Source organism: Convolutriloba macropyga, chromosome 1, assembly GCF_964194025.1.
Source record: "Convolutriloba macropyga chromosome 1, txConMacr16.3, whole genome shotgun sequence".
NCBI lineage: Eukaryota > Metazoa > Xenacoelomorpha > Acoela > Convolutidae > Convolutriloba > Convolutriloba macropyga.
The window spans coordinates 63,695,673-63,712,086 of record NC_134468.1 but is presented as its reverse complement, the minus strand read 5'-3'; the positions used below and the strand labels follow the sequence as shown (position 1 = coordinate 63,712,086).

The 16,414-nt window shown below is 33.2% G+C and overlaps 1 protein-coding gene across 1 annotated transcript in view; it reads left to right on the top strand.

Annotated features, from left to right (window-relative positions):
* Positions 1-16,414, top strand: part of LOC142341509 (uncharacterized) — a 93,266-nt gene that overhangs the window by 10,548 nt on the left and 66,304 nt on the right. The window contains exons 6-10 of the mRNA XM_075392496.1: positions 7,635-7,785; positions 10,614-10,686; positions 10,852-10,922; positions 11,198-11,301; positions 13,785-13,958. Coding sequence (XP_075248611.1) covers positions 7,635-7,785; positions 10,614-10,686; positions 10,852-10,922; positions 11,198-11,301; positions 13,785-13,958 — 573 coding nt within the window. The remainder of the gene's footprint in view (positions 1-7,634; positions 7,786-10,613; positions 10,687-10,851; positions 10,923-11,197; positions 11,302-13,784; positions 13,959-16,414) is intronic.

The window sequence follows — 16,414 nt, the reverse complement described above, 5'->3', positions numbered from 1 at the left end:
GATCATTCACATAAATGTTGAACAATATTGGTCCTAATACTGTCCCTTGCGGCACTCCTCTGTTAAGTAAAATCCAGTCGGACTCATTTCCCGAGAAAACTACTTTTTGAGTTCTGTCTTTCAAATATGATCTAATCAATTGTGTAGATGTTCCGTCGAATCCTAAACATTTCAATTTTTCTATTAGTATTTCGTGTGAGATTGAGTCAAATGCTTTTGAGAGATCGAGGAATGCTCCACAAACAGTATTCTTTTTATCCATTTCGGTTCGTACATATTCCGTACATTGTAGTATGGCATCTGTTGTGGACACTTTTTTCCTATATCCAAATTGTTTAGGTGACAGCAAGTTATTTGAGATCAAATAGTCATTAATTTGGTTCCTTATAACTTGTTCAAAAATTTTTGCCAATGCGCCGGTTACCGATATTGGACGATAGTTAGTGGGATCTTCTGTGTTTCCTTTTTTATAAAGAGGTGAGACCAAAGCTTTTTTGAGGTCAGTCGGAAAAGAAGACTCAGAAATAAACTCGTTTATCAGAAAACAGAGAGGCTCCGCAAGGACCGATTGGGCATCTTTCAACGCCCATGCGGGAATTTTTGAAGGACCCAAAGGTTTGTTCACATTCAAACATTTTATTAAATCATGGACTTCTTTACAAGTAACATATTTGAAAAAAAAATTTATTTGCATTTCCCGTATCAGCTGAGAACAATGTTTCATCAAATTTTTTTTCTTTCGCCAAAGTACTCCCCCAAAACTGAAAACTTGAAGTTCAAAAGGTTTGCGATGTCTTTTCCGTTCGTAATAAGCTCACCGAAACTGTTACGCAGAGTATCTATTACAATTCGTTGTTTTTCTTTGTTCCTAACTTCTTGTATAAATTTCCAGCGACTTTTTTCTGTGTTCAGAGAAACAAAGTGTTTTAATAAGGAAGCTTCTTTTTCTGATTTGAAACTTTTTCCAGATATGAATTTATTTCTATTCAGGAAAATTTTCGGTTTATCATTCCTCACAAAACAAGATTTCAATGGTGCATGCATACTTATTGCTTGCTCGACTATGATACAAAATTGGAACATCATTTCGTTAGCATTTTGTGACATCCAGAAAGAACTCCAATCTGAACTCCGAATATATTCCTGGAATTTTTCTTTAGAATAGTTCTTTTTGTCGAAGAAAGTTTTTTTGATTGGCATTTGTTTCATCATCATTTTTTCTTCTAATATAACAACTGTTCCATAGTGATCACTATTCAAGATGCTCTCTGTAACAAAACATTTTTTGAAGTTTTCTGTGATGATATAATCAATCAATGCAGTCTTATTGATACTCTGTCTTGTCCCTATTTTTGTGTTACATGACACCAACCCGTACGGAATAAATAGCGTTTCTAATTTTCGTTTTTCGTTCTTTTGAAAAAAATCAATATTGTAATCGCCCATCAAAATTATTCGTTTGTTCTCAGCTGCAGCACAGTCAATTTCCAGCGCCAGTTCTGACAGAAACATTTCAGAAAGGTGTTTGGTCGGGCAGTACGAGATATTTATCAAATACTTTTTTTTTAATGAACTCACATTCTACCCAGATGCTTTCGAAACGCGATTCCGAGATGGTTTTAAGATCTGAACGTTCTTTAGGTTTGAAAGATCTAGGTATATAGAGCAGCAGACCACCTCCACTTGTTTTGTCATGTAATGAAAGATTCCTATCTTTTCTGAAACATTGGAAATTTTCACTGCGTACTTCCCAAAAACGGATATCGTCATTCATTTTGAGCCATGTTTCTGTAAAGCCAAAAATTGTGTTTTTTCCCAAATCATCCATTAATTGCTTTAATGTGGAGTTCTGACCAACAATACTTCTACAATTGAGGGAGAAAATCTTTACAATATTTTTAAAAGACGCGCCAACTGTTTTAACGCACTCAGCATATTTCAGAACTGGCCCTGGGTTTTCTTCTACATCTCCACATTGGATCATGATAGAAGCCTTAACTATTAAGACAAAACAAATATTTAATACACGGGAAAAAGAAATTGGAATGAAATTAAAAGGCTTTCCCGATATTCTATTGTTTAACACGAATAATGGCACCTCATGAAAACTGTCGTACACCAATTCACTTGAAGATACAGTTCGTGAAGATAAAATGAGTAGAATAATGAGACTGATTCTCCATTTCCATGAAGTGCCTTCCCTAAACATCGAAATATAAAACTCGTTCTTTTATTTTCAATATGTTTCAATAATACCGATTCTGTGGTTAATGGTGAGTTATTGCACAAAGCCCTCGGATTACCAATTGGGGTTTAGAAAGACACATTGTTCGTTAGCACTTTTCCGTAGCCTAGAAAAAACACTGACAAAATATTGATTCTGCTTTCACCCCATGAAGCTATGAAAAATACAAACATTAACTGCGGATTAAGTAATAAAGTTTTATCACTGTTTTTCTACCAATTTTGAGCAAATTTTAACTGAATTTTAGCAAATTTGAATTAAATTTGACGGCGTTTACTAATTTACACTCTCATTTACAGAGGCTAATCCTTAAACATGATTAACAGAAGTCAGTGACAAAAACAAGTACACAAACTTGCAAAAAATGTTTATGAAGTTATAAGTGGGTGTCACCGAGTGAACTGCGCTGTTTAAACATGTCTCAATCCTCAATGATGTTGAAATTTATATTTTGGAGCGATTTTATTATTGAATTTAGATCTATGCACTGAGCCAACTAGTCCTCACTACGAGAGCACTTTTCCCTCTCTGTTACACTGAGCTATTAAAGTCAAATTTAATATTTCACATTCCGTTTAGAAGACTTATTACGTGTATGTTGGAGCAATAAAACTTCTGGGCAAGATAAAAAATTTAATTCATTCTTGTTACGTTAAATTAAAGCGCAATTTTGTATTTATTCGGTAGCATCGCACTGAAAAGAAGCCTGGAAGAGCTTAGTTTGATAAGCATTAATGTTTCTTCTTTGAGCAGCAGTTTATCGAAGCTGTTCAGAGTGAAGGCATGTTTAAAGTATAACAGCTCAACTAAATAACTTTCTTGAAATTTTTATGAAAAAACAAGTTTCAAGGCTAGAAAAGAAATGTATAGGATTCATCAATAATTTTTTTAGTTCCAATCAGAATTTCACTAAAAAGGTAAATGGTTACATGCTCATCAACTATTAAAATTGCACTGTTTAATTTGCAGTAATACTATAACATATTGTCACTTCAACTGATCGATGCCATATTTAAACAAGAAGGCTCGGTAATGTACGTTCGCACATAAAGTTCCGACCCCGCTCATCCAAATTTTTGGCATAAATGTCTACCAAATGAACAACTGATAATATTTCAGTTTTTTTTCAACTAATTTTCAAAAACAATGTTTGAACAAAAAGATCGCCTCCAAAGCAAATGAATCAGTGGAGTAAAAAAAGGTTGCATTAGATTGTTGAGATCAGCCATTATTAGGAAGGAAAGTCAAGACGATCGACAAAATCAACAAAAACAACAAACATTAAACATATCTAAAATTTATGTCCGCCTTTTTTTTAAAAAAGAGTTTATTAAGGTCAAAATAGCGTCAGATAAATTTGAAAATTATCAAATCAACCTGTAATTCACAAGAAAAAATATGGGACCACTCCATAATAGGGCTTGGTAACAATTAGACAAGAACAAACAAAAAAAAATTGAAAACATTGGCTCATCTTTTTAAAAACAAATAATTTCAGAGTAATGAAAACCATTAGATAGCAATTGAAAACATCAAATATGGTTATGATCACATGCGCCTCTATAGGAGGGCATTAGGTTTCCTACTTATTCCTTTCTATTAGGTTACAAAAGAACAAAATATCCAGATAACAAACAAAATTTTAATTAAAACTTGCGAGAAAACGCTTCCTAAGGCGTAAAGCCAAATTTTGCCCCTCAAAATAGAGGCAGTAATACTTTTGTAATTTTGAAAAACAATTATCTCAAAGACATGAAAACCATTAGATCGCAAATGAAAACATCCAACATGTTAATGATCACACATTTTTCTATAGGAAGTCATTTGGACTGTCATTATTCAATTTGTATGCTGTTACAAAAAGAATAAATGGAGACAAAAACAAAAATTCAATCAAAAATTGCGAGAAAACGCTTCCGAAGCTGTAAACCCATATTTTGCCCATCAAAATATGCTCAATTGAGCCTTTCTCAAACTCCAATAATTTAGTCTGCAACCTCTCATTATTGATAATATGTATCCAGTAGACAAAAACAGAGAACAAAGGGGCAAAAATAAGAAAAACTTTCCTATTTTTCGAAACGAATGATTTTGAAAGTCAGAAAAGCCAGTAGCTAAAAAATAAATTGATTAAATAGGTTTGTCTTTTTGTTCAAAAACAGCTTGAGATCTGTAATTATTACGAATTTGTTTTACGTCCACAAAAAGGACATCGAATATAGACAAAATCAAAAACTATTACATTCTTTTCTTAAAAAGAACCCGTGTTGTAGCCAGTAATTTCATTACGAATTCTTTCAAAATTTTGCATTTTGTACACTACTCATGGAAACACTAATGTCATATGGGACTTGTAATTATCGAGACTAGGTAACATATACAAAAAAAAATTTAAAATGCGAAGTTAATTTTTTTTATTCTTGAAAACAATTGCTTTCTAAGTCATGAAGCCATCAGCTGTCTACTCGAATTAGAATAATGGCGCCTTTTTTTCCTCTATAGAGAACCAATGAAACCTGTAATTATCCAACAAATATCATTCAACTATTATGACAAATTAAAAACCACAGTTAAAAACAAATGTAAAAATTCAAATAAACTCTTCAAGAAAGGAGTTTCGAAGCCGTTATAACAATAATCTAAGCCTAAAAAGATTTTTCTGTGTTCAATTGTTCCTTAATGTGACCATCAAAAAAATGTGAACAGTCAATAGTGTGATAATGTGAAAAACGAGAAGAAATGCAAAAAATGGGACTATGCCTAAAGAAAAAAAATCAAAAAAATTTGAAATCTAGTACTATCAAAGCCGGAAAACCATAACTTAACGGGTAAAATCACAAAAAGAATTGTATTTTAGCTTAGCGGAAAGCAGAGAAAAAAGATGCACTCTTTCTTTGCAGACACTAAGCTTCAAGTTGACCAAACAATGAGAAAACTGGTCGCAAATTTTAATAAACCATTACACTTTTAAAAACCAAAGGTTTTTTGAAAGTCAAAGCAACCGTAATCTTTTGAGTGAAGAAGCTAGACACAATATTTTATAATTGTTTAGGAAGCCTATCGAGATTGAGCATTCATTTGAATTGTTCTGTTTTTAAATAACATAAAAATGATCCGAATTACAATCCGAATTTTTTTTTGCATTGTAACTGTCTAAGATTGAATCAAAACCAGCCCTGTTATTGCTGCTCATCCAATAAGAACAATCTCTTGTTTCGAATATTATATGTTTAGATTATTTGTTGGTCAAAAGATCAAAATAAATGCTGCGTTTTTGATAATCACAGAGTAAAAAACGCTAAAAATATAATTCCAGACTACTCTCAATGAAAGTGAAAATAGGACTAGCTCCCTTTGCAGTTTACAAAGATTCTGTCAGTTGATTTTGAGTGTGTATTTTCGCCAATTTTCGAGCAAAAGAAAATGTTCAGAAGTTTTGAAATGTTTAGCCAAAACTTGAGCCAAAAAAATCAAATCAAAACAGTCAACAATACTTTTTTGTCTTTTAAAAAAATCAACAGTACTATTGTTAACAATTTTCACATATTTTCGTAAAATTTATCAATTTCGTCAAAAGAAGCGCTTGAGACCAGTAATTATGCAGAATATGCTTTACGTCTACAAAAAAACGTCAAATATAGACAAAAAATCAAAAATTAGTTTACTTTTTTTGCGAAAAACCCGTGTGGAAGCCAGTAAATTCATAATGAATTCTATAAAAACATTAAATTTTATAAACTTGCGTCATCGTTCGACAACAATTACGCTATAGGTGACCTGTATTTAACGAGACCAGGTAACAAATGGACAAAAATAACAAAATCGCAATTAGAAAGTGTTTTTTTTTCATTTTTTAAAACAATCGTTTTTAAAGTCAAGAAGGCCACGAGCCATCAACTAAAACAAAAAATAGGCTCATTTACTCCTCCATAAAAGCCCATAAGACCTGTCATTATCCAGGAAATTTCATGCGACCCAAAAAGACAAAATAAATGCGAGAATTGAAGACAATTAAGAAAATCAAATTAATTCTTCGAGAAAGGGTAGTCGAAGCCGATAAAACCATAATCCATGCCTTTAGAGACTTTCATATGCCCTATTGTGCTTTTTTTGAACGCCAATAAAGTAATATGTGAACTGTCAATAATGTGATAATGTGACAAAACGAATAAAAAAACGTGAAAAATGGACCAATGCCTAAAAAGCGAAATTTTTAAGAACTAGTTGTATCAAAGACAGAAAACCATAACTTAACGCATAATAAAGCAAAAAAATTTACATTTAGAGTGAGTGGACAGAAGATGAAGAAAAAACCTTCTTTCTCTGCCGACACTAAGCAACAAGTTGACCAAATTAAAAGAAAAATTGTGGCAAATTTCAATAAGCCATTGTTTATTCAAAAAACAAACATTCTTAAAAGCCAAAGCAACCATAGCTTTTTCAGTAAAGAAACAAGATACCTAAATTTGGAACTGCTTAGCAAGCCAATTGAACCTATCAACAGTGGGCTTTGATTTGAATTGTTATGTTCTTTAATTAACATAAATTTTTTTAAAGGCCGACTGATTACAATCCGAATGTATTTCGATTGTAAAAGTCCAATATTTGACCGAAGCCAGCCCTGCTATTGCTGTTTGTCCATTAGGAACACTCAATTGTTTCGAATGTAATAGATCGTGATAATTTGTTAGTTGAAAGATCAAAAACAGTTGCCTCGTTTTTGATAATCATAGAGTAAAGTTACCAAAAACCGGCAGAATTTTAATTCCAGACTACTCTCAAAGGAAATGAAAGTAGAATTAGCATTTTTTTCGAATTAATAAGTATTAAGCTAGTTGTTTTTGGGTGTGTACTTCCAGCAAAATTTATCAAAGTGGACTGAAGTAGAATACTCCGGGCAGTTTTTGTTGAAAAATTTTGAATTTTGAAATTTTTACCCAAAATTTTAGCCAAAAAAATTTAATCAAAATTTTGTTGACCCTCAAAATAAAATCAACAGTACTATTGTTAACATTTTTTCATATTTTATCAAAATTGAGAATTTTTTTGCTAAAATTACGTTAAATGTGAACAAAAATCGGTCTAATATTGACAAATCGGTCTAATTTTCCCAAAACTTTTAACCACGATAATCGCGTTAGAAAACGAAAATCATAAAAAATCTTTTTAATTCCATATGCTACGCTGGACGGACTTTTTAATGATACCACTCACAACTCTCTACGGTTAATATATGGATCGGCCAAAATTGTCTGAACAAAAAAAACCCATTTGAGTATATAGTTCCTCTCGCCCTTCAAGAGGCTCGGAACAAATATAACTTAGAAGTTATAGTTTAGTACTGTATATTAACATTTTTTGTATTTTGAAGCGTGTCGCTTATACTTAGGAACACGTAGCCGTGCCTCAGCAGCAGCAAAGCAGGCACTGAGAGTCAGGGAGCACCCGAAAGAGGGCGTGATTGTAGAGGGTCTGTCCAGACACATTGTCAATGACTACGATGCAGTCGAAGAATTCCTCAAAAAGGGAAATGCAGTCAGGTTCTCACACTCTGTTACCTCACCTACTAATTGCACAAATTCTGGGCCTAAATAAAAGCCCTGACTACCATGGTCAATTCTTTTGCATGATTGAAGCCTTGGTCAGTCTATAGTCTACCTACTATACGGAAAACTGAATTGAAACACTAATGTGCAAGTTTACGTGACTTTGCATATAAGTTACTTCGAAATTCTGGCGTAACATTTCGAACTGCTGAGAGGTTCTCATTAAACGTCAGAAGCTCTCTGATTTCAAGCGGAGTCACGTAAACGCTTGCTTTGCGAGGCTATGAGTCCCTTCATAATGAAGTCTGCTATTCAATATCAAATCAATAATAGCCAGCGGACTGAGAGAAAAGTGATTTCTGAAATGGAATAGACCCTCTGTCCTTATCTGATATCAAACTTGCCTCCTTTTACGCTGGTCAGTTTTGTACAAGTCTTTGCCACGACATTGCAAATCTTACCCCACCCCTTTTGAAGACGTGAAAGTCTAAATACAAATAGAAAAAAAAAACGTTTTAAAACATCCCTATTATCAGACTGTGCTGACTTCAAGTCTCAAGTTTTGAGATTTGCTATACTTTCTAAAAGCTATATCTAGTTTTGATTTGGTAAAATGTTTAAATGAAAAAACTAAAGCAGAAAATAGAGCTGTTAAAAACTTTTAAACAGCCACTTTTAACATTGGAAAAGCGAATGATGCAAAACCTGACCTCCCGTTGAATAGTCATATTGACATAAAAAGCAGCATGTCAAATATTTAGGTTTGGTTACTGACTATAAATTTTAACATGAGCAGCTATAAAAATACTGTTTTTCAATGTGGCTTGCGGAGAAATCATTCAAATTGCGAAAGTGCATTTAAAAGGACTCAAAAATTCCCTTGTAATTCTATTGTTTTGTCAATTATAATAATTATCAGTCCTTATAAAAAACATTGATAAAAATTACGGTAATTTAAATAAAATTTGGCTGTGATAATTTGTTTGGTAGCTAATAAAAAGTAATCACTCTAATTTGTCTTGGTTTTTTTCAATTTTTGCACTCTGCTACTGTTTTTGTCTAAAATTTGGAGGAACTATCTCTTTCACAAAAAATCTCTCTTGTCCGCTCTCTCTGTCAGACACACAAACCACACACATTACAAAATTGCACGCTCGTACATTCGTTCACACAAGCGCGCGCAGACACACAGAAACACACCCACACAAACAAAAATATACACAGTTGCACACAGAAAAGCACATTCGGAGCTCTCCGCCAAAAAGAACATTTTTAAATTTTTATTTTGGCATCTGATTTTTGCACAATGCTAGTCGCCATTCATTTATGTCCTTGTAGGTTTTTTCTGGAGAGTTAAGTGTCAACTTCTGGGGCGAGTATATCGGTAATTGTAAAATCTGAATGTTTTTATTTAGAATCTCGCAGATTTATTAACAGCAAGATTTAATGAACACCATTTTGGTTTTGAAGATATTGAAAATTTTCGATCTTAATTAATTGTTGGAATTTTTTTTCTGACTGTTTTTGCATTCTGTATTTAATTGTGCTTACGTGTAAAAGACAACTGAACGCTGTTCTTAAACTTCAACATGGCAACGCATCCCCTCTCTCACATTCTTTTGTTTGTTTTTCATGATACTAGAGGAGATTAGTTCGAACTATCTGATTCGATATTTTTTGAATGAATTTGGTTGATTTTATGTTCATTTCATGAAACCAATTTCCTTAAAACACTCAGCTGGTTAGTTTTAAAAAATGACAAGATTTAAAAAAAACAACTCTAGAATTTAGAAAGGAATACATTGATCTGCTTTGAATTTTGTTTTTTCAAATGTGATTGTTGCCATTTTGAGAGCTCTAAATTGCCTGAAGTCTTCAATTAATACAGACAAAAGAAGGTTTGTACGATAGTTTTTAACCAGCAGAAAACAGAGAGACGGGTAGAAAAGTTTTAAAGCAAATTTTCGAGAAAAAATAATAGATTTTTTAAAGAAATATTCGTTCAATTAGTTTAAATTGTTTATTTTAAGGCTTGAAACTGTAAATATTTACTTAAAAATCTGCATTTAAACTCACAAGTTTTTCTACTGATTTTCCTGTTTTTCATGTCTAAAATTTCAGCGCGATCTGTTACTTTTGCGCTTGAAACGGTTTCTGATGGGACTCACTTAGTCTCTGATCCGATCGACCATCTCAGACCAAAGCAATATCTGATCAGACTCAACGCATACCATTGTCCAGACTTTCATGGGCTCAAGTTTTTTCCCGATCAGACTTTCTTGCAGTCAAGCTGCGTCTGATCAGACTCGATTTAGACCATTGACCAGACTTTAGCCTTTTGAACGGAGATTCAGACACTTCAATTTTGATCGCAATCCGCCGTGCGATCAAAGGTGGTCAGATGTGGCTATATTGTGGGACCACAACATGGATAATGTTATGAAAGTCATTACTATTGTCTAATAGATTCAAAGTTTTCGTTTTCTTTTGAAACCGTTTGTTGAGTCAATATTTATTCTTTAACGGCGTGTTGTCTCCTTAGACATTCAAATTTTTCAAAATTTTCTTACATTCCTAATGTGACTAATGAGCGTTCGCATAAATAATTTATGACCCAGTAAGATGACACGGATTCTTCTCCATCTTGTCAACGATTATTCAAAGCAGATCATATATTACCCATTATGAATACCCGGAATCAATCATTACCTAGAATGATTACTAAGAATTTTGCACTATGAAAAGAAACTACAATACTGAATTATCTAGAAGACGGAGGACGTTTTAAAAAGTTCTTTCTAATGTTGTTTGGTCGGTTTTAGAGTGTCGGGAGCAACTCACGTGCACGAACAGAGTTCCAGATCACACGCCATCTTTACCATTCATTTTGTCCAAGTAAGTTTCTGAAGGCCTGACTTTGGTCTCAAGGTATCTCGCTTTAGATTAAAACAAGAAAAGACATAGTAAAAGAATGATGGAAATTGAGCACAATTTGTTGAGTAAAATTGGGACGTCTTAAACTCGTCACTGTGATTCACTTTGATGACGCGATTGGTTTAGGCGGAGATGAGTGAAGATGGCATTCCGAATGAGAGAGTGTCCAAAATCAATCTGGTCGACCTCGCCGGATCGTAAGTTAAACTGGAATAGGAAGCTCTCCGTTAGCATATATCTGTTACCATTTGCAACTCCGACCATGAGTCTTAATCAATAAAAAATAGTTCTAGTCGAAAACGCATTAGTTTTGAGACTCATAAATTGATCATTGTTGTTCGGCCATACATAATAGTTTTTTAACGAGTGACAAAAATTAAATCAATCTAAAAATAATTTGTGAGCGTTCTCAATTGAACCCTCGAAACTGACAGCGTGAATCATGTACCTGACTTTCAATCCTTTCTCTTAGGGAGCGAGCAGACCCTGCGTCAGACTACAATAGAGAGAGGTTCAAAGAGGGAATCAACATCAACAAATCTCTTGTCTCTTTGGGAAATGTCATCGATTCACTCGGTAAGTTTTCACAATCTGGTTGAACAAAAAGTGCTTTAATTAACAGGAAGTTCCAGGGCACAGCACTGTATATATCCGTGTCAGATAACGCAAATAATCCCACATGCTTTAGTTGATAAACTACTCACTTAAGGTATTGTGGAACCTATCCTAAGTACTCAAGGGGTGTGTTTTTCACTAATCTATTTGTATATTGATACGCAAATGCAACTGTTGTCTGGATAAAATCAACGCTTTGCTTAATGGTGTATGCGGTGAGAAGCCCTGATCTATTCTGTTTTTTAATCCCCAATTAAAATTTCTTTGTTCATATATATATATATATATATATACACAATATATAATATACATATATATATATAGCGCGTTATATAAAAATTATCACATGCACTTGGGGGCATAAAAGGTACATTCCCACTAAGCTGGGAGGTGGGACGTGATTGTGGGCGTAGAAAAAAACCTGTTAAGACACTCAATAGTTTACACCATTCAGCTACGTGGAATTGAAACTATCATTATTCCGACCCTACTATATGCTCAACTGTTTCTTTGTTCAATGAACTTTGTTCCAACGATATATTCGACCTTGACTGACAATAAAGGCATCATTAGAAAGCCCATCGAGCGTTCAAAAGTATATTAAAAATAAATTTTAAATTCAGTCTATTTCGAGGAATTATCCAAATTTTTCGTGAACATTCGGCTTTTTACAGTATTTTCACATTTAGGACATTTTTTGACCAATATCAGATATTGTTCAGTTACGTTAAAATTAACATCAAGTGGGTTTTGTTATTAATCGTGCAACCAAATAAGGCTAAAAAAGTCGAAATTTTGTTTTACAATAAAACTTGGATTTTATTGGGGAGGCATCTTTTTTGAGATCATGTTATCTCTTTCAACTTTTCAGAGTCCATTAGAAATCAATTTGATGCAGTGTTTTTGGTAAGATTGGAACAATTAAAGCAACAAAAAATGAGCAAGCTCCAATCGTATCATTTTTCCAAATTTCTTTCGAAATGCAGGGAGAAACTAATGTTTGAACAGTTTTTCGAATTTCAGGGAAATTTTTTTTCGGATGACTTTTATGGCTTCGACTCGCATTATAATTCGCGAACACATTTTTGACTTTTGCTGTTTTACTCGTAATTCCCGTCAACTTGACGCTGGATTTCCATATGAAAAGGCCGTAACTACAGTTTACAAGAGCATGATTGAACCTATGTAACTTTGTCTTTGCACAGCGTGAACGTTTATATTATCCTGACATCAGAGTATTACAAATTTTGGGCGATTTGTGGTTTCAGCTTGATGTTTTTTGTTCTGATCATTAAGGATGATTAATGAAATGACAGTTAGTCTCCTCGAGGAGGCATTAGTGTCTTTTTCAAGCGTTTTTATCTAAAAAAGTCTTTCTCTATACGCCTTCGTCATTATAAAATTTTGTGAACTTTGAGTAAATTTTTGTGTTTTGCCTATGTTCTTTGTTTTTGTTTTCTTAGTATCAGTCTTATCATTGACATGTACCATTGAGATTTTTTTAGAAGCATAAACGAATACACGCAATGTTTTCAGTCAATGATTTATTGTTTTTGCGGCTTCAGCACATTGTATTTTTTGCCTATTTCTTAATTTTTATGTTATTTAAGTGGTATTATTTTTAAACAATTTTGAACTAATTGTTGGGTTTTCTAAGGAGCCATCATCAAGGAGTTTCTATTTAAAGAGTTTGTTTGTCTTTGCAATTATTAATTATTTTTCTTTCGACCTGTGTAATAGTGTCATTTGTGACATCTACCAGCAGCTTTCTAGTAAAAACAGGTGAATTTGATCAGTGGTTTTAGTCTTCATCAAAATGTTTTGACTCCGATTCAGTTTTTTTCACAACAGAAGAAGAGTTTTTTTAAAAATTTTATAGCATTATGTTTTTTGCTGGTTTTTCTCCTTTTCTCTTATTCTCATTAATAACAGGTCTCATCGGATTTCTAAAGCTTAGTGATTTGATTTTGCTGAGCGGATGCATAGCTGATATTGCTCCCCAATACACACTTTAGCATTGAGAACGTTGAATTTTTTTTTTGAAATTTGAATGGAGTATTGAATAAAAATGGAACTTAGAATCTGAAGAATTCTTTTTATTGTTGATTTTTAATTATTCAATTAATTTTGATATGTGGGACTCGGTTTTACTTTTGTTCATTATAGTGAAAGAAAAAACCAGAGTGGTTTTATCCTCACTGGAGTATATGTCTGTCCTAATTTGTGAATACATCAAGTTTTAAATTACAAGGCATGACTTAACTTTTATTACTTTGACCGTTTCCCAATCTCTGCTGGATTTGGCAGACATTTAAATCTCTGCTGGATTTGGCAGACATTTAAGCCCAGAGTGTAGATGAATAGGGTCGGAACATTAAGTGGCAACGCACAATACCGAACCTTCTTGTTAATTATTTGATCTCAACATCAGAATGTTGCTTTAGCGGAGATGAGCAGCCAGCAGCAGTCTGGAAGCAGGCCAAACACATCAGCATCCACCAAGAACAACAAGGGGGATATAAATCAGCAGAATATCCATGTGCCCTACAGAGAGAGTGTGCTCACTTTCTTACTCAGAGACTCTCTTGGAGGCAATGCATTCACAACCATGATTGCAAGTGAGTCCACCGTAGTCGAGACCAGGACTTTATTAAAAGACCTGGGAGTTTCCTTAAATTTCGCGGTGAATTTTTGTTAGAAAATGAAAATTTTTTTTCACCGCACTTACCGGAATCACCGCATTTCTTAGAACAACAACTCACCCCTTTCACCGCATTTCTTACAAAAATTCTGCCAAAAACCTCGACTCGGGACTTCTACCGTCAGGGGAAGTAACATTGACTTTAATTACATGGTAGGGAAACTTGATAAAGTTTAGACAAATTATGTTCTTAAGTTAAGCTGAATTCTCTTTACGCAAAAAAAAACGGTCAGGCAAAATTTTTTCCACAGAAATGAAAAATTGGGCCAAATTATTTTCATAGAGATAAAAAAGGTTGATATCGTTATGATACCTCACGATTGAATAATTGAGAGGTCAATTTTGTGCAAAGAACAATAATGACGATGCGGAGACGGTAACACCCCACAAAAACTACACCGTGGTGGGTGACCCTAGTAAAATTCACCCTGTCTATGGTCCTGCGATTTCATATATACAAAATTTATACAGAGGCTAAATATCTTTTACTCTAGAAGCCATTTACGTTTACCCTTAGTGCAAATTTTTGGTCACTATAATACTAAAAATATAAGAAGTTATTAGAGAAAAGGGGTTTTCAGTCAATGATTGTTCACCTTGAATTAATATACCATTTTTATACAAGGGTTATATTATTATTACGCTTATATTTTACTCAACAACCTGCAAAACTTGTAACCTGCACTTTTGACGGAGAAGTTTTCGAAGCTTAAAAATACCAATTGGCACTGCACTGCAAGTTATTGGCACAAACTTAGAAGAAATATGAACTTACAGAACTTTGTGCATGTTCTCTGACAAAAGAGCACATATTTTTTCGATTTTTTGGATAAAAATGCTGATTGATAAACTTTTTGTTCCGACCCCACTTGTGGCGGGAGGACCTATATACTCAAATGGTTTTTTTTGTTCAGACAATTTTGGCCGATCGATATACTCATCGAAATGTGATTGGTATCATTAAACAGCTGGTCCGGCGTAGAACTCAAAAACTAAAAAGATTATATGAATTTCGTTTTTTTTTCAGGGAATTATCGAGGTTTAGAGTTTCATATGAACACGGGGTATTTGGTTCACTTTTAGCGTAATTTTTGTTCGAATTAACATTGTTTCTATAAAAATTTTAATTCAAAATTACCTTTCACGCTACAAAATGCATCAATTATATGTTCCTAATAGATGAAAAGCGATAAAAAGACTAGTTCAGGTCCCATGGGGAATTTTACAACGAAAAAATTCGAATTCTTTTCCAGAGCTTATAAAAATTTTTTATGTTTTTTTGTTTCTTTAAGTCACTAAGAGAAAAAATACCTTTCATATCGAGGTACCGTTAATGACAAACTTCATTCACAGTCCAATGATGCCCAATGAACAAAAAATTAGCTTTTAAAGAATGCTCGTAATTTTCATTGAAATTTTCTGAATTTTTGAAGTCCTATGCCATAGACATGGTGACTACAAAAGCAATAGTCTTCATAATGAGCACCAAGTAAACATATCTAGTGCTTTGAGCGGACTCGAAATTTTTTGGAGCGTTAGTCAATCTTATGCTTATTTTTGCGAGATCTAAGTCATTTTCAGTAACAACAAGACCCCCGTAATTTGGACTGCAACCAAAAATAATCTGGTTAGCTGTTTTATTGTCAATTATTGGCTAGATGACTTCGATGCGACGAGCTTTCATACATTTGTCATTTATTTTAATTTTTTGTTATTTTTTTTCATAATTTTGTTTCCTTTTGGAATATTATCACATTATCTTAAAATTGATAGTTTCAATTGGCTCAGAGAAGACGTTAAAAGAATCAGGTGTAAAGTTTACAGAGAAAAGCTTGTGGATTAAAGGGCTTTAACAATTTCTTTTCCCACTTCTTTAACAAACTTTTTTTTGCCTGTATTTGTTATTATTTTTATAGTCATAAGACTTATTTTGATGTCCTAATGATGACTGTTTAACAACAAAAAACTTTTTTTCCCACAGTGTTTTTATTGACTTCCGTTGACAGCTATTGAGTTTAATGTCGTTGATAATACGTGTTTTCCTGGTTTTAATATGTTTGTTCAAACTGGTTGATGTTTTGAAAGTTGATAGTAAAAGAAAGATGAATTTCCTTTTTGTTCAGATAAAATTTGAAAATAGAAATGTTTTACGGAAAAGTTCATCTTTTAGTCGCTTCGACACTTTTGTCTCATTTTTTTTAAAATTTAATGTTTTGCTATTTTTTTAAAATTTTTTTTGTGTTAATAAAATGCTGTGAGGTCTCATAAACTTCTAAATGAGGATTGAACGAATGATATTTCTCTATGCAGCCAGTTCATACCGAATAGTCTTAAAGTTTATCATATTATTTGTTTTCAATTTTCTTGTTATTT